Source organism: Daphnia magna, linkage group LG7, assembly GCF_020631705.1.
Source record: "Daphnia magna isolate NIES linkage group LG7, ASM2063170v1.1, whole genome shotgun sequence".
Taxonomy (NCBI): domain Eukaryota; kingdom Metazoa; phylum Arthropoda; class Branchiopoda; order Diplostraca; family Daphniidae; genus Daphnia; species Daphnia magna.
Genome location: NC_059188.1, coordinates 3,991,712 through 4,016,917, shown reverse-complemented (window position 1 = coordinate 4,016,917; position 25,206 = coordinate 3,991,712). Strand labels below are relative to the sequence as shown.

Here is a 25,206-nt window from a genome sequence, read left to right as displayed (position 1 = left end):
AAAATCATATACAGAAGCATCGCTCATGTCCGAAGCAAGAGGATGGAGAGACGCAGCAATGGAATCACAGAGACCCCCTGAGCAGTCACCAAACCTTTCCGTCGTCTATCCAGACCAGCAGGCAGAATTTATGAAATCAATGCGCGAATTAATCCAAGAAACCTGTGAGAAATTAATGGCAAAGGAGAAAAACGAGCAAGGAAAAGCAAAAGTATCCTTTAACCCTAAGGGACGTACCATTGATGGTAAACCGAACTGCTTCCATTGCAAGAAGTCCGGACATATCGCCCGGCACTGTTTTAAAAATCCGGAATCTCCAAATTACAAAGCTCCGAAACTGGATGGAGCATCGGCAGCGACGCCAACGGCAGTTAACCTGGCGACTCAAGCTCCTAACGAGCAGGAAGAAAATTACCTATTAAATTTCGATGGAACAAACTTGATTAAAGAACCTGTGTTTTGTGGTGAGGTGAAGGCAACGGCAGTAATTGACACTGGTGCTGCTGTGACAGTGATCTCTCCCGATTTATTGAAGAAAACACAATTCATTCAGCAGCCATGGGATGGTTCTGGAATTATCCTCGCAAATGGATCACGAGTAATGCCCCTAGGAGCAGCCGAAATTCTCGTGACGCACAAAAACAGATCTGTGAAAGGAAAAGCAATAGTTATGGCAATGTCAGGAATGGAACTGTTAATGGGAAATGATTTCCTCGCACAATTTGGATCGATACGGATTAATTACCAGGCAGAAAAACCTCTTCTCACCATGGGTGATTTTCCACTTGCGGCTATCTCTCTTCCAGCCGAGGAAGAATCTGAAACCACCGTGTTAGTGTCTAATGAACGTCAGGAAATTCCTGCGTATTCAATTAAACCAGTTCCAGCAAAAGTATCGAGCAAAATGGAAGGTGCTTGTGTCTTGAAACCTTCGAATTCGCTTATGGCCACAACAAGTCTGTCTACGGGACACGCCATCGTGCAGAATGACCTGGAAAATATTCCCGTAGCAAACCTGTCCCCCAAATCAGTATGGCTGGAAAAAGGTGTAACGCTGGGTACATTAGAAGAATTCCAAGAGGGGGAAAACGCCGAAGAATCTAATGAAGCTTCAGGAGAAGTTACGGTGGAGAAAGTGAGTCAAAAAGAAGAAAAATTATTGGATAATTTGAAAAGCAAAATCGGAAAAAACCTGGATGAAAATCAGAAAAGTGAGGTGTTGAAAATCCTTAGAAATTCCATCAGTTGTTTTGCCTTTGATGAAGATGATTTGGGACACTGTACGTTGGTGGAGCATGACATTAACACTGGAGTTAACCCTCCAATTCACCAGCTCCCTTATAAGAGTGCCTGGAAAGAACGAGCAGTGATCCAAACACAGGTGGAGGGAATGCTACGTCAGGGAATAATTGAACACTCGGACAGCCCTTGGTCTTCGCCTGTAGTCCTAGTAAAGAAGAAAGATGGAACTTGGCGTTTTTGTGTGGATTACCGCAAACTTAATGCGGTTACCGTAAAAGATTCCTATCCACTGCCTCGGATAGCGGATACATTGAGCCGCCTGGAGGGCGCTACAATTTTCTCCAGCATGGATCTTCAAGCCGGATATCATCAGGTTCCGGTTACCAGCAGGGATAGACCGAAGACAGCGTTCATAACGGCGGATGGATTGTATCAGTTCCGCGCTCTTCCATTTGGATTGACCAATGCCCCGGGCACCTTTCAGCGGGAAATGGATATTATTTTGGCTGGACTTCGATGGACGACGTGTTTGGTGTACCTAGATGACGTCATCGTCTACTCAGCAACGTTTGAACAACATTTGGAACGACTTCAATCAGTGATGGATTGCCTTGCGAAAGCCAATCTGAAACTGAAATGGTCAAAATGTTCATTTGCCGAGAATAACCTAAAAGTATTAGGACACGTCGTTACCCAGGAAGGTGTTGGCCCGGACCCTGAAAAATTAAAGGCAGTGGAAAAGTTCCCATGCCCGGCAGACGGTCACTCGATAGCAAACAAAATCAAACGAGTGCAAAGTTTTCTAGGATTGTGCTCCTATTATCGACGTCACATCCAAAATTTTGCAGCCATTGCACGCCCGCTCACATCGCTAACAAAGAAAGACATTCCATTCATTTGGGGAGTAGATCAAGTTAAAAGTTTCAACGCTCTAAAAATAGCACTTACATCGGCCCCAGTGCTCGCTCATCCAAACTACGATTTGCCAATGGAAATTCTACCAGATGCCTGTGGATTTGGAATAGGAGGTGTGTTAGCCCAACGCATCGATGGAGTCGAAAGACCAGTGGCATACGCAAGCCGATTGCTATCTAAATCAGAAACGAATTATTCAATCACGGAAAAAGAGTGTCTTGCATTAGTGTGGTGTCTTACCAAGTTCAGATGTTTTGTGTGGGGCTGCCAAGTGAAAGTGATCACTGATCATCAAGCATTGTGTTGGCTAATGAGCAAACGGGACCTCGCTGGACGTCTAGCACGTTGGAGTCTTTCACTGCAGGAGTACGATATAACTATCGTATATCGTAGTTGAAAGATTCACGACAACGCCGACTGCCTATCACGAAACCCACTTCAGCAGGTGGAAGAAATGGAAGATGACCGTTGCTTTATCGTTGCAGCTGTCGGATCAGAGGCATCGGACATCCTTTCTCTCGAAGACGATGATTCAGTCGTCAGCAAACAGAGAGCTCATCGTGAGTGGAACGAAAAAATCTTGAATCTCCAGGAAGGCAAGAAAAGAGTGAAAAACTTTGTGCTGTGCAACGGAAAACTTTACAAAGAAACGTTTAAGGGTGGAAAAAATTACAGAAGATTATGTGTACCCGCGGATTTTCGCGAAAAAATTTTGCAAGCTTTTCACGATGACATTGTTTCCGGCCATTTAGGCATCAAACGAACTCTCCAGAAAATTGGCAATAGATTCTTTTGGCCCAAAATGAATCTTGACATAACCCGCTACGTTCAGAGTTGCGTGAGTTGTCAGGGAAGAAAAGGAGTTCCAGACCGACCTCCAGGATTCCTGCAATGCATAAAAGTAGAAAGGCCTTTTGAGAAATTGGGTATGGATCTGCTAGGTCCATTCCCTTTGTCTCATAAGGGTAACAAAATGATAATTGTTGCAGTGGATTACCTTACTAAGTGGGTCGAATTAAAGGCTATGCCAACCGGCAAAGCAGATGACGTCGCTGAATTCTTCGTCAACCAAATTTTCCTACGCCATGGAGCTCCAGAACAAATCATCACCGACCGAGGAAAATGCTTCGTGGCTGAATTAACCCAAGCGGTGGTCAAGAAGTTACACACCAACCACAAGACGACATCCAGTTATCATCCTCAAGCGAACGGGGCTGTGGAAAGAATGAATCATACGTTAGCAGCGATGATTTCTATGTATGTTAGTACAGACCAGCGTGATTGGGACGAGACCCTGCAGTACGTGTGCTTCGCGTACAACACAGCTAGGCAGGAATCCACCGGATACTCCCCATTCTTTCTCCTATATGGACGCGAGCCGAAATTGCCAATCGACTTGGAGCTGGGTGCTGATGCAAATCCATTACCGACCGAAGATGACGCCACTTTAGACTACGCTGATCGCCTATTGGTTGAATTATCAACAGCAAGAGAAATAGTGAAAATTAGAATGGAAGAAGTAAAAAATAAACAGAAAGAAAGGTATGACTCACTTCACCGGGAGTTATCCTTCCGAGCAGGAGATTTAGTGCTAGTCTACAAGCCGTTCAGAAAAGTGGGAAAATCCGAAAAACTTCTCCATCGATGGTTAGGACCTTTTAAAGTGTTAAGGAAAACCACACCGGTGAATTATGAAGTAATATCAGCAACGGGACGAGGAAAAACGGATATTGTGCACGTCATCCGTATGAAGCCATTTTTGAAATTCCCATAGAGTGGCAAGGACCACAAGAGATGCCTCCCAGCAATTCAGAGGAAAACGCTGGAAAACAACAAAAAGATAAAGAAGCCGAATCAGAAGATGTACCTGTTGTGGCCAATCCCCAAACAGTAGCGGACGACGAGGGAACACTTCCCGCACATCCCACAGCAGACGGCGTTACGGTAGTACCTCCTGTCCCGGCCGGAGAAACGCCGGCAACAAGACCCATCCGTAATAGAAGACCACCGGCTAGGTACCTAACTTGCTTGGTCCCATTCCTGATGCTCCTGGTAACAATTACTAGCCCGCCAATGGCCATGGCCCTTATCCTGCGGGAAAATACAATCTTCAAGGAACATGTAGATGTCGCTTTCAGTGAATCAGCATGGACAATTGTTACGGACCTCGATTTAGGACCAGCCGGAGCAGCAATGGCTTATTTGCAGCAGAAAATTCTCCAACAGCAAGCAGTGGCAGAAAAATGGAGGCTGACTGGATCTCGACCTCAGAAAATAGCAGCAAAAAGGATGTTCAGCAAGTTAAGAAGCTTCACAAAGGACCTGGAGAGCGTGACTGAACAATTAACGACCGTGAAAGAAGCCCTAAACACCAACCCGAGAAACCGACGTAGTCTCATCGACGGAGGCGGGTCAGCTCTAAAGTGGCTTTTTGGTGTTTCAACGCAGCAAGACCTAGAAGAATTAAATGGTCAAGTGCAACGGGTTAAGCTAAACCAAAAGGAAATGATACACATTATGGAAAAACAAGCTACCGTGCTGAACGAATCACTTGTTGTATACGTGTATTCTTGTTCCAATACAACTCGTGCGACAATTGGTGGAGATACAGTCCGTTACCCGTGAGTAACGAAATCGTGCTTTAAGTGGCAATTGTTAAGAACGCAGCTCGTTACCAGTAAGTGACGAAGTCGTGTTGCAGTTGTGGTTAGCTGATGCCGACGAAGAAAAACCCACGTCTACCCAGTTGCCCGAGAGACCCCAGCCGACGATTACACCCACTTCAAGAACTGACAAGCGCTCCCGAAGAGGCTTTACTCACACCAGACTCATCATTGGAGAGTGGAACTTCCGTTGTTGGTGAAGCCCAAACTCTTGAAGGTACCATTTCAAGAGAGCCCCTAATTGAAGAAGCTGACAGCCAGGGCGAATCAACCGAGGCTGAAGATTTAAACTCGGATCCAGAAACCGAGGTCGTGTTGAGAGCTGCAAGTCCAGTTGTTCCAGTCGGAGGACAACAAGTTATAGTGCCAACAGGGCATATTAGGCAGCAGCAAAGACAAGCTATGACAGCTGTCAGAAAATTCATCAGCCCGCCTATATTTCGAGGTGGTCCGGATGAAGATGCGCGCCAATGGATGGAGCGTTATGAGACGATTTCTTCCCACAATGGATGGGGTGATGCTGAAAAACGTAATAATTTCAGCATGTACTTGGATGACACTGCAAGAAACTGGTTCCTGTGCGCTAGAGTCCCGAACGACTGGGACGACGTTGCGGCTCAACCTGCGGCAGGAGGAAACCCTGCCACGCCTGCAGTTATCGGTCTTCGTTCGATGTTTTTAAAAGAGTTTCAACCTGATAATTACGGTCTTTTTCAAGAGACAAGGCTAAGGAGCAGAACACAAGGAGTGGATGAACCAACCGTTAGGTACTATTACGAAATCCTCAACCTTTGCAGAATGGTCGATCCAAATATGACGGAAGCACACCGATTGGAACATCTTTTTCGAGGACTCCGACCGGCGCTTCTTAGAAAAATCTATCCGATGAAACCGAAAACATGTGAAGAATTTTTGACACTGGCAAAATCATATACAGAAGCATCGCTCATGTCCGAAGCAAGAGGATGGAGAGACGCAGCAATGGAATCACAGAGACCCCCTGAGCAGTCACCAAACCTTTCCGTCGTCTATCCAGACCAGCAGGCAGAATTTATGAAATCAATGCGCGAATTAATCCAAGAAACCTGTGAGAAATTAATGGCAAAGGAGAAAAACGAGCAAGGAAAAGCAAAAGTATCCTTTAACCCTAAGGGACGTACCATTGATGGTAAACCGAACTGCTTCCATTGCAAGAAGTCCGGACATATCGCCCGGCACTGTTTTAAAAATCCGGAATCTCCAAATTACAAAGCTCCGAAACTGGATGGAGCATCGGCAGCGACGCCAACGGCAGTTAACCTGGCGACTCAAGCTCCTAACGAGCAGGAAGAAAATTACCTATTAAATTTCGATGGAACAAACTTGATTAAAGAACCTGTGTTTTGTGGTGAGGTGAAGGCAACGGCAGTAATTGACACTGGTGCTGCTGTGACAGTGATCTCTCCCGATTTATTGAAGAAAACACAATTCATTCAGCAGCCATGGGATGGTTCTGGAATTATCCTCGCAAATGGATCACGAGTAATGCCCCTAGGAGCAGCCGAAATTCTCGTGACGCACAAAAACAGATCTGTGAAAGGAAAAGCAATAGTTATGGCAATGTCAGGAATGGAACTGTTAATGGGAAATGATTTCCTCGCACAATTTGGATCGATACGGATTAATTACCAGGCAGAAAAACCTCTTCTCACCATGGGTGATTTTCCACTTGCGGCTATCTCTCTTCCAGCCGAGGAAGAATCTGAAACCACCGTGTTAGTGTCTAATGAACGTCAGGAAATTCCTGCGTATTCAATTAAACCAGTTCCAAGAAAAGTGTCGAGCAAAATGGAAGGTGCTTGTGTCTTGAAACCTTCGAATTCGCTTATGGCCACAACAAGTCTGTCTACGGGACACGCCATCGTGCAGAATGACCTGGAAAATATTCCCGTAGCCAAGTGAAAGTGATCACTGATCATCAAGCATTGTGTTGGCTAATGAGCAAACGGGACCTCGCTGGACGTCTAGCACGTTGGAGTCTTTCACTGCAGGAGTACGATATAACTATCGTATATCGTAGTTGAAAGATTCACGACAACGCCGACTGCCTATCACGAAACCCACTTCAGCAGGTGGAAGAAATGGAAGATGACCGTTGCTTTATCGTTGCAGCTGTCGGATCAGAGGCATCGGACATCCTTTCTCTCGAAGACGATGATTCAGTCGTCAGCAAACAGAGAGCTCATCGTGAGTGGAACGAAAAAATCTTGAATCTCCAGGAAGGCAAGAAAAGAGTGAAAAACTTTGTGCTGTGCAACGGAAAACTTTACAAAGAAACGTTTAAGGGTGGAAAAAATTACAGAAGATTATGTGTACCCGCGGATTTTCGCGAAAAAATTTTGCAAGCTTTTCACGATGACATTGTTTCCGGCCATTTAGGCATCAAACGAACTCTCCAGAAAATTGGCAATAGATTCTTTTGGCCCAAAATGAATCTTGACATAACCCGCTACGTTCAGAGTTGCGTGAGTTGTCAGGGAAGAAAAGGAGTTCCAGACCGACCTCCAGGATTCCTGCAATGCATAAAAGTAGAAAGGCCTTTTGAGAAATTGGGTATGGATCTGCTAGGTCCATTCCCTTTGTCTCATAAGGGTAACAAAATGATAATTGTTGCAGTGGATTACCTTACTAAGTGGGTCGAATTAAAGGCTATGCCAACCGGCAAAGCAGATGACGTCGCTGAATTCTTCGTCAACCAAATTTTCCTACGCCATGGAGCTCCAGAACAAATCATCACCGACCGAGGAAAATGCTTCGTGGCTGAATTAACCCAAGCGGTGGTCAAGAAGTTACACACCAACCACAAGACGACATCCAGTTATCATCCTCAAGCGAACGGGGCTGTGGAAAGAATGAATCATACGTTAGCAGCGATGATTTCTATGTATGTTAGTACAGACCAGCGTGATTGGGACGAGACCCTGCAGTACGTGTGCTTCGCGTACAACACAGCTAGGCAGGAATCCACCGGATACTCCCCATTCTTTCTCCTATATGGACGCGAGCCGAAATTGCCAATCGACTTGGAGCTGGGTGCTGATGCAAATCCATTACCGACCGAAGATGACGCCACTTTAGACTACGCTGATCGCCTATTGGTTGAATTATCAACAGCAAGAGAAATAGTGAAAATTAGAATGGAAGAAGTAAAAAATAAACAGAAAGAAAGGTATGACTCACTTCACCGGGAGTTATCCTTCCGAGCAGGAGATTTAGTGCTAGTCTACAAGCCGTTCAGAAAAGTGGGAAAATCCGAAAAACTTCTCCATCGATGGTTAGGACCTTTTAAAGTGTTAAGGAAAACCACACCGGTGAATTATGAAGTAATATCAGCAACGGGACGAGGAAAAACGGATATTGTGCACGTCATCCGTATGAAGCCATTTTTTGAAATTCCCATAGAGTGGCAAGGACCACAAGAGATGCCTCCCAGCAATTCAGAGGAAAACGCTGGAAAACAACAAAAAGATAAAGAAGCCGAATCAGAAGATGTACCTGTTGTGGCCAATCCCCAAACAGTAGCGGACGACGAGGGAACACTTCCCGCACATCCCACAGCAGACGGCGTTACGGTAGTACCTCCTGTCCCGGCCGGAGAAACGCCGGCAACAAGACCCATCCGTAATAGAAGACCACCGGCTAGGTACCTAACTTGCTTGGTCCCATTCCTGATGCTCCTGGTAACAATTACTAGCCCGCCAATGGCCATGGCCCTTATCCTGCGGGAAAATACAATCTTCAAGGAACATGTAGATGTCGCTTTCAGTGAATCAGCATGGACAATTGTTACGGACCTCGATTTAGGACCAGCCGGAGCAGCAATGGCTTATTTGCAGCAGAAAATTCTCCAACAGCAAGCAGTGGCAGAAAAATGGAGGCTGACTGGATCTCGACCTCAGAAAATAGCAGCAAAAAGGATGTTCAGCAAGTTAAGAAGCTTCACAAAGGACCTGGAGAGCGTGACTGAACAATTAACGACCGTGAAAGAAGCCCTAAACACCAACCCGAGAAACCGACGTAGTCTCATCGACGGAGGCGGGTCAGCTCTAAAGTGGCTTTTTGGTGTTTCAACGCAGCAAGACCTAGAAGAATTAAATGGTCAAGTGCAACGGGTTAAGCTAAACCAAAAGGAAATCATACACATTATGGAAAAACAAGCTACCGTGCTGAACGAATCACTGTGGGAATCCAGAGCCAATGCTCAGTTGATCAAGGAACTCCGAGGACAGTTCGCAAACCTGCAAACGGTTACGGCGCAAATATTAGAATGGAATTCAAAATTGGAAGAACTTGACTGAGTACTTCTTCCAGCTAGATGACACCTTTGAGGCAATGTACCAGATCCTACAATGGTTACACCAACTCGCTGACAGCCTCAATGTTGGATTCAGCCTATTAGCAAATGGACATTTAGCACCACAAATCATCGCTCCAGCAAGATTCAATGCAGTTATAAAAAATGTTAACAGACAGTTACCTAGAGGATGGTCCATTTCCAGCGATGAGTTTTGGGTCGCTTATCGAGAAGCCACAGTCACGGTAGCAGCACTGGAACATCAATTCAGAATATTTATCCAAGTTCCTATCTTCGATCACGCTCAACAATACAAACTATTTCAAATTATAAGCCTGCCAGGAGCGGCAGATAATGGAACGCGTAGCGTGAGCTTCAGCAACTTACCCGGCTTTCTTGCAGTTGCCGCCGACCTCGAGACATTTCTGGAGCTGTCCAAAGATGATGTCCGGGAGTGCAGCAAGATCGGCCGGCCGTTGTGTAAATTCCATACGGGCATCAGCAAAAGGAACACCCGCAAGTCTTGCGCCATAGCGGTCTTCATGAACGACGTCCCACGAATCAAGACGCAGTGCCGGAAGAAATTTGCAGACTGGCGAGGACCCGAAGCGGTGTACATTGGAGCGAACCAATGGGCATTCTCGGCGACGAAATCACACGACATCGTCTTCTCATGCCCAGCCAATGTCGGACAACCGCCCCTACGAACAGTTAAATTACCAGCAGTTGGAATCTTTGAGGTACCTTTGGGATGTACAGCGAGAACGGAGGACTGGGTATTTCCAGCCAACATGGAGGGAAATATCGAAGCCCACAAGCTGCGGTTCTGCCATCGGTCAATGTCTTCTCCCAGGATCCGACCAGCAACAGCAGTAGGCGGCACATCGTCATCGAGATTCCGCGGGAGAATACAAGCTCCATCGACATAATAAGCGAATTACTCCAACGTAACGACCGCGCCAGGTTGGCAGCGGAAATGACGGGAGAACAGATCCATAACCTTGTGGCCGAAGTGGACAAACACACTGATGCATCTTTTGCCCGATATCCCTATGAAATGATAATAGTAATGTTAGTAATAAGTATAGGAATAGTATTTTTGAGTTATAAATCTTACCTACTGAGTGAACGCTTAGCCGCTCACAAACAGCTCGATGTGGTCAGTCTACCACCCGGAGACCGCGGGAGGGAAGAACTAGAGATGCAAAACCTATAGAAAACTTGTCCTTTCAACCTATTAATTGTCTAGAGTATAATTAGCTTATTGCCTGGTAGAAAAAACAAAAGTAGAAAAAGTTCTTTCAAAAAACAAAATGTATTAAAGAGTTCATGTAAAATACCAGGATACACAGAATTAGTTAGCGGCGTCTTCCGACCGCAAGGAATTCAGCGCCTCCAGCGCCTCCAAGCGAGCCTCCAGTCGGGATTCCACGCTAGAGTACATGATCTCGGGGTAAAAATCCGAACGTCGCGAATGAGGATGGTAAACATCCTCACCCGACTCCATCCACCACAGAAGCCGCGCGTAGTTGTGGGAATAGAGATCACGATAACGGGCGTAGCCAGGATATGTGCTAGATGGGGAGAAAAAGACAATAAAAAGAAAAAAAAAATATATCCAAAGCAAATAACAAACTTACCTGTAGTAAAAGTCACCTAGCTCCCAAACTTCTCCAGCAAAGGGAATGAAGTCCAAACAGGCATCCGTTTCCTTGGCATCGATTAGAAGCGCCTCGAAAAGCTTCTGGTCTAACACATCCAGTCGGCAATGACGGCTCACAGGGTCGCAAAAAACAATTTCGGCGAACCGCACAACGGCAACGTCGAAATACCTCCGGTTCTCCAGAATTTCAGAAAAGGTGAGCTTAAAAGCTTGCTTGAAATGAAAAAATGAATAGGGTACCCTCTGCTAGGAAGAAAAGGGGGAAAATCTTAATTATATTTATGAAAACTTATTTTTTAACACGAAGAAGTTGGTTTCTCCATAAGACGCTGCAGCCGCAGCAGACCAACTTGGACACAAATGAGATTTTCGCATTTGTGGAGAACGTGCAACGTAGGATGTTTTACTGCTCTATTGGCATAGTGGTATAATACAAGGCTAGCGATTCAGAGGTATTGGGTTCAAACCTGAACGAAGCATGTTTTTCAGCGTTTTTATTGTTAGGAAAAGCTTGCTTAAATATTTTTTGATGGGAGTTTAGAAATCGATTGCGCAACAGACCTATACTTTTTGAATTATAATGTTTCTTATTGTAATTTGAATTAGAAATTAATTTAATTTAAAAAGAATTAGTAATTGCGGTGGCAACCCTGATATCAATATTAAACAAATTTGCTATCCAGCCAAATATAGTGTTACAGACGACGATAATTTTAGAGTTTCGTCTGCAATTTGTATCGATACTACCCAACAACAACAAAGTCATTGTTGTGCTGTATGAAATTTTCAGAGTATTGGCACAGTGGTATAATACAAGGCTACTGATATAGAGGTATTGGGTTCAAACCTGAACGAAGAATATTTTGCAGCGATTTTATTGTTGGGAAAAGCTTGCTTAAATGATTTTTGACGGGAATTTATAAATCGGTTGCATAACTGACCTATATTTTTGGAATTCTAATGTTTCTTATTGTAATTTGAATTAGTAATTAATTTAATTTAAAAAGAATTAGTCATTGCTGTGGCAACCCTGATATCAATAGTAAACAAATTTACTATCCAGCCAAATATAGTGTTTCAGACGACGATAATTTTAGATTTTCGTCTGCATTTTGTATCGATACTATCCAACAACAGTTAATTCTTTTTAACTTACATAACAGTTACCAAATTGAATGGCATAGTGGTATAAGACGATGCCCATGACAACAAGGATCCGTGTTCGATCTCAATAAACAACATAACTTTTTTTATTGCACATTAGTCTGGGAAAATGGTGATTTGACAGTGGTAATCGTTGATAATTTGAAGGTTTGACTTTTACTATTTTCTATTTGATTTTCTATTTGGAAAATTATATCGATTGTCGTTCATATAGTTTACTTTAACTGTAGCATAAACTGAATATTATTGCAGGCAACTATAGCTCTGTGGAATCATACAGTATTTGGGATTCAGAGTATCGAAGTACAAATCTCACTCCATTCACATCTTTTATTTCGTATAGGGTGTTAACATTTATTTTTCGTGTTCTTTGCGTTTGGACTATTTTGCAATTAGAAATCGTCTTAATTTTTTCGTTTAGCTTGAAAAATAAAAAAATTTGATGTAAAATTCGATAAAATTATAGATAAAACTAGCTTTGTAACATACTGTTTAGCCTTAAGAAAAGCAGACGATGATCAGTTCAGATTTGTATTGTGCAATTTATATCGATATTCGGTAACAAAATTATTGTTCTTTGCATGGCAAACTTGTTTATCCTCTCAATAGCCCTGTGGATGAAGACAGCAATCGCATGACAAAGGTTCAGAGTTCAAATCCAGCGATGGGTATGGATCTATTCTTAATTTTTTGTATTCGACAATACGCCATCTATTGAGTATCGGAAAAACTACTTGGAAAGTATCGATACAACGATATATCTAAAAATATCGACTATCTAACATTTATCTAAAAATATCGATATATCGTTAAAAACTTTAGATAGTCGCCAACACTACCTCCAGCTGCTTTTGCTCTTCGAGGTTCAGTAACGGTACGCTCTTCTGCACCTCTGGTACTGGACTCGAGTACGGCTTCGGTCTTTTGCAGTCTGGTTTTCTCTGCTCTGGGAAGGGTTCCGGCAGTCTCAGCCGTCTGAATACTCCTTTGGGGATGGTATTCTCGAGCTTTTTCCACAGGGTATAACTGCGGACGTCTGAGTCCAACAGTGACTGGAAGTAGTTGTATACGTTTTTTTGATGTTCTGCCACTGGAAAATAAATTGTTTCGAAGGACCATGTTGGTAGGGGGCCGAAGTACAGGTTTGACGAAGGCCTGGATGTGGATACAGCAGGAGCTGCTAAGTGCAAAAATAAGCATAGCTTATGATGTCAAAGAAATAGAACTATTGTTGCCTCTGATGCATCCAAAATATCTTTGAATAAGGTCTTTCCATAAATCGTTCTTGACCCTATCCACATCACTCAGCTGGTCCACCATTTTCGAAACTAGCTCGCCCTGTTCTTCTTTTCCCAGAAATTGTATAAACCTGTCTATGGTAACTGGTGAAATATTCTTTTCAAATTCTGCCATTATTGCGTGTCCACTCTTGAATTTTTAATAAAATATTAAGAGAAATTAAAGAAATAAATAAAAAAAAACCTTACGTTTATTGGGTTCAGAGAAGAGCACGTACAATCCGATGGCAATCTTGATGCATGAACTTCAGTTAGTTGCACCGAAGCAAGAGGCTTCTTTTTGCTATTGGATGCATGTCTAGACAAACATTAAAAAAGATTTGTAAAAATATGCTGCCAAGAAAGCAAAATGTAGTCCAACAACAAACTTACAATATCAGAAAATCCGTGAAAATAAAGTTTCGATTCAGATGAAGAACTTTCTTGTGCAGGAGGATCTTCGCACCAGTCCAACGAAGAAAGAGAGACGCAATCGATATTTTTGTTGACCGTTTCGCAGCTATCTATCTCATAAAATTCGTAATCTTTGATAAACATTTGGAAATTCTAAATGCAAAACGGCGCATTCAAAAATTAAATCGAGTGATGAGAAGTGGCTCTAAAATGGGAAAAACCAAAATCGAGCACAAGGTCCATATATTTATGCGGTTAAAATCTGAACCAATCGAGTTATTCCAAAACCAAAGGTGGCCTATGGTGTGGAATGGAATAATAATTCAGAAAATATCCGCGAAAACGTCGTGCGAGGGTTAAAAAGCGGTCACGCATCTGTAAACGTGAAATCACGCTTGGTGGCCAGGGAGCATCGCAAATCTTAGGCTTAAAATTCATAAAATGACGGGATGTAAAAAACAAACATGTCAAAATGAAGCTAAGAGAAAGGCGGTTCAGATGAGGGCAAGAACAATGGCGTGAGTCAATTAAAAGTACCCGAAAAGGTGATTAAAGGAAACACACAGGCCCTTATGGCAAAACCCGGGGTAAAAAAGCGATGGGTCAGGAAAATGGCCGAACGAGGGGGTAAAACGGATGGTAATATCCAAACGAGACACATGATAAGAAAGCCAAGAGAATGGCGATTCATAATCTGTGCTCAAAATTGGGGAATGACTATCCGAAGTAAGTTAAAATTGAAATCAAAGTGTAAACTTTTGGAAAAAAGTGGGATTTTCAAAAAGAGAGGTGATTTTTATCAAAAAATTGGACATGTAAAACGTGAAAAAACAGGCCTTACATAAATCGAATTTGACAAAGTTTACCACTCAAATTGAAGCAAAAAGTACGATGATTTCGAAAATGGGAATGAAAACCAGATTGGATGAAAAAAATGGGTTAAACAGGAGGAAAACCAAATTTTGACCAAAAATGAGGCTTCAAACCCGAAATTGAATAATGGCAGGGTAATTTGGGAATTGGAGTCGTCAGGAGGGATGCGTAATAGGTTTATTTCGACGTTGCGAACAACGGTACCCTGACGTCTAACTGCTACTTCCAGGTGTGATCAGCCGCGTCCCGAGCTGAACGGTGGGGGAATATTGGATTGGAGTGCCAAAAAATTCAAAATGGGGAAACGGGTTGTTCCAGTTTGTACGTGGGTCCAATTTTTGAACCCAGCGATGGGCCTGCGCAATAAGCAATTAGCGGCGGCAACGTCGGAATTGGACACCCGTACAAAACTTCCCTTTCCTTGATGATCGGAGACGATAATAATTTTTCGTAAAATCGTTTCATCTCTAATTTTAGTTGTCGGTGGGAATTTTTATCGAAATCGACAACTACGATCATTCTATCTTCGTTACTTTTGGGTAGCGATTTTTGGAGGAGGTGGAGTCTTGAAACCCGAAGGGTCTTGTTTGCGGCTGCTTGCAGAACCGAAAACGGGAAACCGCGGTTGCGGAAGCGTTTTAAAAGGACGATAGCTTCGCGTCGGAAGTCCTCGTAAAAGGTGCAATTCCTTTTCAACCGAATGAGTTGAGAATGGGATTGCTTTTCTCGATGCTAGCGTATGGTAGGAATCCCAATGAACGAATTGGGTACCTTCCATGGGTTTCTTGTAGAGTTTCGATGAAATGGAGCCATCCGGATCAATGGAGAGGGTGAGGTCGAGCGCTTCGATGGATTTACCGCCGATGACGAAAGTCAGACGGATATCATCGTCGACTACCGACGATGACGATTTACCGACGTTTTGGGAATGCCGAACATGCTGGCGATGCTTCGATGTGATCCATCACCGGAGAAGTATGTTGCTACCGCATTTTCGAGATCCTCGCTTGTGTAGGTCATCTAGGAAAGCAAAAGAGACTAAATTAAATGAAATAAATTGTTTACCTTCAGCATATGTTTATTGCTATGTGATATACACCAAATATTTCATACGATTTTCAATTATGTGAATTTCAGTTATGTGCCAAAAAATTCAAAATGGGGAAACGGGTTGTTCCAGTTTGTACGTGGGTCCAATTTTTGAACCCAGCGATGGGCCTGCGCAATAAGCAATTAGCGGCGGCAACGTCGGAATTGGACACCCGTACAAAACTTCCCTTTCCTTGATGATCGGAGACGATAATAATTTTTCGTAAAATCGTTTCATCTCTAATTTTAGTTGTCGGTGGGAATTTTTATCGAAATCGACAACTACGATCATTCTATCTTCGTTACTTTTGGGTAGCGATTTTTGGAGGAGGTGGAGTCTTGAAACCCGAAGGGTCTTGTTTGCGGCTGCTTGCAGAACCGAAAACGGGAAACCGCGGTTGCGGAAGCGTTTTAAAAGGACGATAGCTTCGCGTCGGAAGTCCTCGTAAAAGGTGCAATTCCTTTTCAACCGAATGAGTTGAGAATGGGATTGCTTTTCTCGATGCTAGCGTATGGTAGGAATCCCAATGAACGAATTGGGTACCTTCCATGGGTTTCTTGTAGAGTTTCGATGAAATGGAGCCATCCGGATCAATGGAGAGGGTGAGGTCGAGCGCTTCGATGGATTTACCGCCGATGACGAAAGTCAGACGGATATCATCGTCGACTACCGACGATGACGATTTACCGACGTTTTGGGAATGCCGAACATGCTGGCGATGCTTCGATGTGATCCATCACCGGAGAAGTATGTTGCTACCGCATTTTCGAGATCCTCGCTTGTGTAGGTCATCTAGGAAAGCAAAAGAGACTAAATTAAATGAAATAAATTGTTTACCTTCAGCATATGTTTATTGCTATCAGATTTATTTGATATTTATCAGATTTTTCCTGATAAATGTTCTGTCACTCCCAGAGTCTATTAGTCCCAATATCTCTATTGGTTCTTGATTTTTGCCTAGCATCTTGGCTGAGAAGGTCGGTAGCCCTTGCGCTATCGTCTGATTCAGGTTTGTGTTTGTCTCAATTGTGACCGTTCGTGGCCTCTGTGGCGACTGCGATCTGTTCAGGTTAGGAAAGTTTTGTGTCCTACCCCTTCCTAGGCATAATGCTGGACTGTGTTCTATGCTTCCACACATCCTGCAAGGGATGTGTATTGTGCATTGCGCTGCGATATGCGATCTGCCTAAGCATTTTATGCATCTTCTGTCTCTCTCGCAAATTGTGCGTAGGTGGCTCTGTGTTGTAGGAGAAAGAGCCCTCTGTGGCTCTTTGCTGTAGGTGGCTCTGTTGACAGAAACAGCATGGTGCTAACCTTCCTGCCGGTCTATTCTGTCTGAAGTCAGAGGATTCAGTAGACTGCCGTATGCTACCTTCCTCCATTTCTTTTAGTCTGAACTCTTTGCCTAGTTCTTTTAGGATGTTGTTCACGTTCGGATCTCCTTCTTCGATCCATTTCTCCCTCCACCATCTCGATGTCAGAGATTTTGGTAGGGCATCGAGTATGTCTGCCGTGATGTATTCTCCGCAGCTGGTTATGTCTAAGTTCAAGTTCTCAAATGCCAGTTTAGTGTTGTTCACCCCGTCATATATTTTCTGCAGCTGTTCTGTACTAGCTGTATTTGGTAGCCTGGTTGCAAGAAGCTTTTTCAGCTCTGTGGTGTAGTGACTTTTCAGTTTCTTTTGATCACCGAACCTGCCTTCTAATTTGTCTAGTACATTCTTATACTGGTCTTTGTCGAATTGAATGTTAGCAATACATTCGGCCGCTTTCCCTCTCAGCGAATTCCGTAGGTACTGGAATTTCTCTACTTGTGATAGTTATGGGTCTTGGTCGTAGGATGCCCACATTAACCTCCAACTTTTCCAGGCTGTGATGTCTCCGTTAAATGTTGGGAGAGGGAGCGCCGTTCTAGCGACTGTGACTGATGTTTCTTTCAATCTCTCCATTGCTTCTCTCACTTTGTCTTATATTTTTCTATCTTTTACTTTTTGCTCCGCTGTTGAGATCAAGGCTAATTTTCTGTTTAACTCTTGGATTGTCTCATATCTGGCTTTTGCTCTAATCTTGTGTCTTTCTCTACGCTCTGGGTCTGTTTTCGCCAGTGCTATACTCTCTAGTAGTTCTTCTCGAACATACTGTCTGTCCTCCACGAGATTCCATCTCTCTTCTGCCATGCTTGGTTTCGGAGACGCCGAGTCTCTTCCCAGATTTATGGTTTCAGGTTCTGGCCGTGGTTCGACTTGTTGTTCCTCTATCGATCTTCTTTCGATCTGTTGGGTTATTTCTCGCCTTCTCTCTGTTTCCTACCCTTCTAGTTCTGGGACATCATCCACTGGCTGTGGGTGTATGTCTATCACTCCTCTGTCTATGTGTTCTTTAAGCATATCTCTAACAATTTTTGCTAGGTACGGGACGTTGTCTTTATCCCATGTGATGTTGGCTGTAATTTCTTTTATCTCTTCTGCCATTGCTATGGCTATTTTTCTTTGTGCTTTGTTGTCGACTGCCATTTTTACTTGGTTCTCTGCGATTTCTCGCAGTGCTTGTTTCTCTGCTTTGTCTTCCATTCTTTTCTCCAGTTGTTGCATTAGTATCGTTTGTCTCACCAGGTCGTCGTTTAATCGTCGTATTTGGGAATTTAATCCTTCTATTCTGTTCTCGACCATGGAGTTATCTGGTGAGGATGCTGTCGACAGCGTCTCTGATTCGCTCTGTATTTCCGGGGCTGCTTCTATGGCTGCAGGAGTGTTTCTTGTCACTCTTTGTGACGCCATTTTTTTAAAAAAAGGTTTGATTATTGATGATTATTAGGTTTTGAACTTAAGACCTTCCTGTTGCTAGCCTTGCTTGCTAGCCATTGGTCTATTTTAATTTACAAGTAAATGAAGTTTCAAGGTTTTTGTTTTAACAAAAAGGAATTTATTATTCTTCCAATCAACAACAAAAACAGTTTGTTTTTAGGCTGATACAGGTGACTTTATTATTTCTTCTTCTTCTTCTGAGGTAGTGTCCAAACCGTGCCCAGCGAATTTTCGGGCTAGCATTTTATTTATTTTTTTAGCTGGAATTATCCGGCTATATCTTCTCCTGGGAGTTGAGCACGAAGATCTGACCTCTATTGGGATTGGTTTAGGGATTGTTTGAGCTCTAATATCCTGATTTATTTTCTCCAATAAGGTTGGTCTTTGCCTTGATGTCCCCGGTTGAGGTTCTGGCGGGATTTGAACCGTGGTCTTCTGGGCAGCCAATGCTTGCTCTCGAAGTCGGAGCTTTTCCTTCTCTTTTCGTATCAATGATGCCTCCAGGATATATTTTGACTAATTTTCAGCCTCCTGTGCTGCGTTCTGCGCCGCCGCCATCACTGGGGCATGAGGGGCTCTGGTCTTATTCAGCTCCTCCAGCTAGTGTTGGCGATTATCTAATTTTTTTAGATACAAATTATCTACGCCCACTTTTAGACAACGATACGATTATCGATAAAGTATCTAATTATCCCCATCTACTGGCCAAAAAATATACTGCGTACATGATTGTATCAATATAAAAAACACGGTTAACATAATATTTAAAAATTATATGCAAAAGGGATTGTGAGTTGTGGTAACCACGGTACTACTAACAAGCCTCAAACAGTAAAATAAAAAAATATCAGTTTTTCTAATTTGCATCGATAGTCGTCAACAAGAACTTTATGGCGGCGAGAATTAATAATAATGTAGTTTGTAGTAGTGCTAAGGTTAACGACTTGGTCTGTGACTATAAAGTTCGGAGTTCAAATCCAGAAGCGACTGTAGGCCTACATTTTTTCTTGATGATTGGCTCTTGAAAATACATTTTTAACGCATTTGGAAGCTAGCAGACGACGGAAAGATTAGATTTTTGTCGACAGTTTGTATCGATACTACCCAACAGAAATTAATCTTTTTTATGCTCAAAGTTTTCTATAGACCGTTGGCGCAGTGGTATAATACAAGGCTAGCGATACAAAGGCAGTGGGTTTAAACATGATCGAAGAAACTTTTTCAGCGTTTTTATTCTAGGGAAAAGCTTGCTTAAATGATTTTTGACGGGATTTTATAAATCGGTTGCATAACAGACCTATATTTTTTGAATTCTAATGTTTTTTATTGTACTTTTAATTAGCAATTAATTTAATTTAAAAAGAATTAGTAATTGCGGTGGCAACCCTGATATCAATATTGTCGCGGGTGAAAAGGGGTAAACATTATCTCCTAACACAGATGATTCACCCGCTCGTTGGACTATGTTGCGAGCGTGGGAATGATTCATCTTAAGTTTATCTGTACTAAAGAAGATACGGAGACATGCGCTCCGGAAAAGGGCGTATATTGTATTTCGGTATAAATACCAGCGTAAAATTCAGTTAAAGTGTAGTTCCCTGGAGTCTTCCGACGCTCTCCGAGTTTGGTATGGTAATCCCTTATTGTCATTAGTTAAAAGTGAATAATTGTCTAGAATTTAAGTCATCACTTGTTGTATACGTGTATTCTTGTTCCAATACAACTCGTGCGACAATTGGTGGAGATACAGTCCGTTACCCGTGAGTAACGAAATCGTGCTTTAAGTGGCAATTGTTAAGAACGCAGCTCGTTACCAGTAAGTGACGAAGTCGTGCTGCAGTTGTGGTTAGCTGATGCCGACGAAGAAAAACCCACGTCTACCCAGTTGCCCGAGAGACCCCAGCCGACGATTACACCCACTTCAAGAACTGTCAAGCGCTCCCGAAGAGGCTTTACTCACCCCAGACTCATCATTGGAGAGTGGAACTTCCGTTGTTGGTGAAGCCCAAACTCTTGAAGGTACCATTTCAAGAGAGCCCCTAATTGAAGAAGCTGACAGCCAGGGCGAATCAACCGAGGCTGAAGATTTAAACTCGGATCCAGAAACCGAGGTCGTGTTGAGAGCTGCAAGTCCAGTTGTTCCAGTCGGAGGACAACAAGTTATAGTGCCAACAGGGCATATTAGGCAGCAGCAAAGACAAGCTATGACAGCTGTCAGAAAATTCATCAGCCCGCCTATATTTCGAGGTGGTCCGGATGAAGATGCGCGCCAATGGATGGAGCGTTATGAGACGATTTCTTCCCACAATGGATGGGGTGATGCTGAAAAACGTAATAATTTCAGCATGTACTTGGATGACACTGCAAGAAACTGGTTCCTGTGCGCTAGAGTCCCGAACGACAGGGACGACGTTGCGGCTCAACCTGCGGCAGGAGGAAACCCTGCCACGCCTGCAGTTATCGGTCTTCGTTCGATGTTTTTAAAAGAGTTTCAACCTGATAATTACGGTCTTTTTCAAGAGACAAGGCTAAGGAGCAGAACACAAGGAGTGGATGAACCAACCGTTAGGTACTATTACGAAATCCTCAACCTTTGCAGAATGGTCGATCCAAATATGACGGAAGCACACCGATTGGAACATCTTTTTCGAGGACTCCGACCGGCGCTTCTTAGAAAAATCTATCCGATGAAACCGAAAACATGTGAAGAATTTTTGACACTGGCAAAATCATATACAGAAGCATCGCTCATGTCCGAAGCAAGAGGATGGAGAGACGCAGCAATGGAATCACAGAGACCCCCTGAGCAGTCACCAAACCTTTCCGTCGTCTATCCAGACCAGCAGGCAGAATTTATGAAATCAATGCGCGAATTAATCCAAGAAACCTGTGAGAAATTAATGGCAAAGGAGAAAAACGAGCAAGGAAAAGCAAAAGTATCCTTTAACCCTAAGGGACGTACCATTGATGGTAAACCGAACTGCTTCCATTGCAAGAAGTCCGGACATATCGCCCGGCACTGTTTTAAAAATCCGGAATCTCCAAATTACAAAGCTCCGAAACTGGATGGAGCATCGGCAGCGACGCCAACGGCAGTTAACCTGGCGACTCAAGCTCCTAACGAGCAGGAAGAAAATTACCTATTAAATTTCGATGGAAAAAACTTGATTAAAGAACCTGTGTTTTGTGGTGAGGTGAAGGCAACGGCAGTAATTGACACTGGTGCTGCTGTGACAGTGATCTCTCCCGATTTATTGAAGAAAACACAATTCATTCAGCAGCCATGGGATGGTTCTGGAATTATCCTCGCAAATGGATCACGAGTAATGCCCCTAGGAGCAGCCGAAATTCTCGTGACGCACAAAAACAGACCTGTGAAAGGAAAAGCAATGGTTATGGCAATGTCAGGAATGGAACTGTTAATGGGAAATGATTTCCTCGCACAATTTGGATCGATACGGATTAATTACCAGGCAGAAAAACCTCTTCTCACCATGGGTGATTTTCCACTTGCGGCTATCTCTCTTCCAGCCGAGGAAGAATCTGAAACCACCGTGTTAGTGTCTAATGAACGCCAGGAAATTCCTGCGTATTCAATTAAACCAGTTCCAGCAAAAGTGTCGAGCAAAATGGAAGGTGCTTGTGTCTTGAAACCTTCGAATTCGCTTATGGCCACAACAAGTCTGTCTACGGGACACGCCATCGTGCAGAATGACCTGGAAAATATTCCCGTAGCAAACCTGTCCCCCAAATCAGTATGGCTGGAAAAAGGTGTAACGCTGGGTACATTAGAAGAATTCCAAGAGGGGGAAAACGCCGAAGAATCTAATGATGCTTCAGGAGAAGTTACGGTGGAGAAAGTGAGTCAAAAAGAAGAAAAATTATTGGATAATTTGAAAAGCAAAATCGGAAAAAACCTGGATGAAAATCAGAAAAGTGAGGTGTTGAAAATCCTTAGAAATTCCATCAGTTGTTTTGCCTTTGATGAAGATGATTTGGGACACTGTACGTTGGTGGAGCATGACATTAACACTGGAGTTAACCCTCCAATTCACCAGCTCCCTTATAAGAGTGCCTGGAAAGAACGAGCAGTGATCCAAACACAGGTGGAGGGAATGCTACGTCAGGGAATAATTGAACACTCGGACAGCCCTTGGTCTTCGCCTGTAGTCCTAGTAAAGAAGAAAGATGGAACTTGGCGTTTTTGTGTGGATTACCGCAAACTTAATGCGGTTACCGTAAAAGATTCCTATCCACTGCCTCGGATAGCGGATACATTGAGCCGCCTGGAGGGCGCTACAATTTTCTCCAGCATGGATCTTCAAGCCGGATATCATCAGGTTCCGGTTACCAGCAGGGATAGACCGAAGACAGCGTTCATAACGGCGGATGGATTGTATCAGTTCCGCGCTCTTCCATTTGGATTGACCAATGCCCCGGGCACCTTTCAGCGGGCAATGGATATTATTTTGGCTGGACTTCGATGGACGATGTGTTTGGTGTACCTAGATGACGTCATCGTCTACTCAGCAACGTTTGAACAACATTTGGAACGACTTCAATCAGTGATGGATTGCCTTGCGAAAGCCAATCTGAAACTGAAATGATCAAAATGTTCATTTGCCGAGAATAACCTAAAAGTATTAGGACACGTCGTTACCCAGGAAGGTGTTGGCCCGGACCCTGAAAAATTAAAGGCAGTGGAAAAGTTCCCATGCCCGGCAGACGGTCACTCGATAGCAAACAAAATCAAACGAGTGCAAAGTTTTCTAGGATTGTGCTCCTATTATCGACGTCACATCCAAAATTTTGCAGCCATTGCACGCCCACTCACATCGCTAACAAAGAAAGACATTCCATTCATTTGGGGAGTAGATCAAGTTAAAAGTTTCAACGCTCTAAAAATAGCACTTACATCGGCCCCAGTGCTCGCTCATCCAAACTACGATTTGCCAATGGAAATTCTACCAGATGCCTGTGGATTTGGAATAGGAGGTGTGTTAGCCCAACGCATCAATGGAGTCGAAAGACCAGTGGCATACGCAAGCCGATTGCTATCTAAATCAGAAACGAATTATTCAATCACGGAAAAAGAGTGTCTTGCATTAGTGTGGTGTCTTACCAAGTTCAGATGTTTTGTGTGGGGCTGCCAAGTGAAAGTGATCACTGATCATCAAGCATTGTGTTGGCTAATGAGCAAACGGGACCTCGCTGGACGTCTAGCACGTTGGAGTCTTTCACTGCAGGAGTACGATATAACTATCGTATATCGTAGTGGAAAGATTCACGACAACGCCGACTGCCTATCACGAAACCCACTTCAGCAGGTGGAAGAAATGGAAGATGACCGTTGCTTTATCGTTGCAGCTGTCGGATCAGAGGCATCGGACATCCTTTCTCTCGAAGACGATGATTCAGTCGTCAGCAAACAGAGAGCTCATCGTGAGTGGAACGAAAAAATCTTGAATCTCCAGGAAGGCAAGAAAAGAGTGAAAAACTTTGTGCTGTGCAACGGAAAACTTTACAAAGAAACGTTTAAGGGTGGAAAAAATTACAGAAGATTATGTGTACCCGCGGATTTTCGCGAAAAAATTTTGCAAGCTTTTCACGATGACATTGTTTCCGGCCATTTAGGCATCAAACGAACTCTCATGTTTTTCAGCGTTTTTATTGTTAGGAAAACCTTGCTTAAATATTTTTTGATGGGAGTTTAGAAATCGATTGCGCAACAGACCTATACTTTTTGAATTATAATGTTTCTTATTGTAATTTGAATTAGTAATTAATTTAATTTAAAAAGAATTAGTAATTGCGGTGGCAACCCTGATATCAATATTAAACAAATTTGCTATCCAGCCAAATATAGTGTTACAGACGACGATAATTTTAGAGTTTCGTCTGCAATTTGTATCGATACTACCCAACAACAATAAAGTCATTGTTGTGCTGTATGAAATTTACAGAGTATTGGCACAGTGGTATAATACAAGGCTACTGATATAGAGGTATTGGGTTCAAACCTGAACGAAGAATATTTTGCAGCGATTTTATTGTTGGGAAAAGCTTGCTTAAATGATTTTTGACGGGAATTTATAAATCGGTTGCATAACTGACCTATATTTTTGGAATTCTAATGTTTCTTATTGTAATTTGAATTAGTAATTAATTTAATTTAAAAAGAATTAGTCATTGCTGTGGCAACCATGATATCAATAGTAAACAAATTTACTATCCAGCCAAATATAGTGTTTCAGACGACGATAATTTTAGATTTTCGTCTGCATTTTGTATCGATACTATCCAACAACAGTTAATTCATTTTAACTTACCTAACAGTTACCAAATTGAATGGCATAGTGGTATAAGACGATGCCCATGATAACAAGGATCCGTGTTCGATCTCAATAAACAACATATCTTTTTTTATTGCACATTAGTCTGGGAAAATGGTGATTTGACAGTGGTAATCGTTGATAATTTGAAGGTTTGACTTTTACTATTTTCTATTTGATTTTCTATTTGGAAAATTATATCGATTGTCGTTCATATAGTTTACTTTAACTGTAGCATAAACTGAATATTATTGCAGGCAACTATAGCTCTGTGGAATCATACAGTATTTGGGATTCAGAGTATCGAAGTACAAATCTCACTCCATTCACATCTTTTATTTCGTATAGGGTGTTAACATTTATTTTTCGTGTTCTTTGCGTTTGGACTATTTTGCAATTAGAAATCGTCTTAATTTTTTCGTTTAGCTTGAAAAAT

At 42.9% G+C, this 25,206-nt stretch overlaps 1 protein-coding gene across 1 annotated transcript; it reads right to left on the bottom strand.

The window, feature by feature from the left end:
• Nucleotides 1–10,449: 10,449 nt before the first annotated feature.
• On the bottom strand, nt 10,450–16,480 carry LOC116926086. The gene is made up of 6 exons (XM_045176182.1): nt 16,472–16,480; nt 16,322–16,426; nt 15,460–15,564; nt 13,651–13,824; nt 10,794–11,029; nt 10,450–10,727 (listed from the first exon to the last, which is right to left on the bottom strand). Exons 1-6 carry the CDS (start codon nt 16,478–16,480, stop codon nt 10,508–10,510), a joined length of 849 nt encoding a protein of 282 aa, XP_045032117.1. The 3' UTR covers nt 10,450–10,507.
• Nucleotides 16,481–25,206: the final 8,726 nt, after the last annotated feature.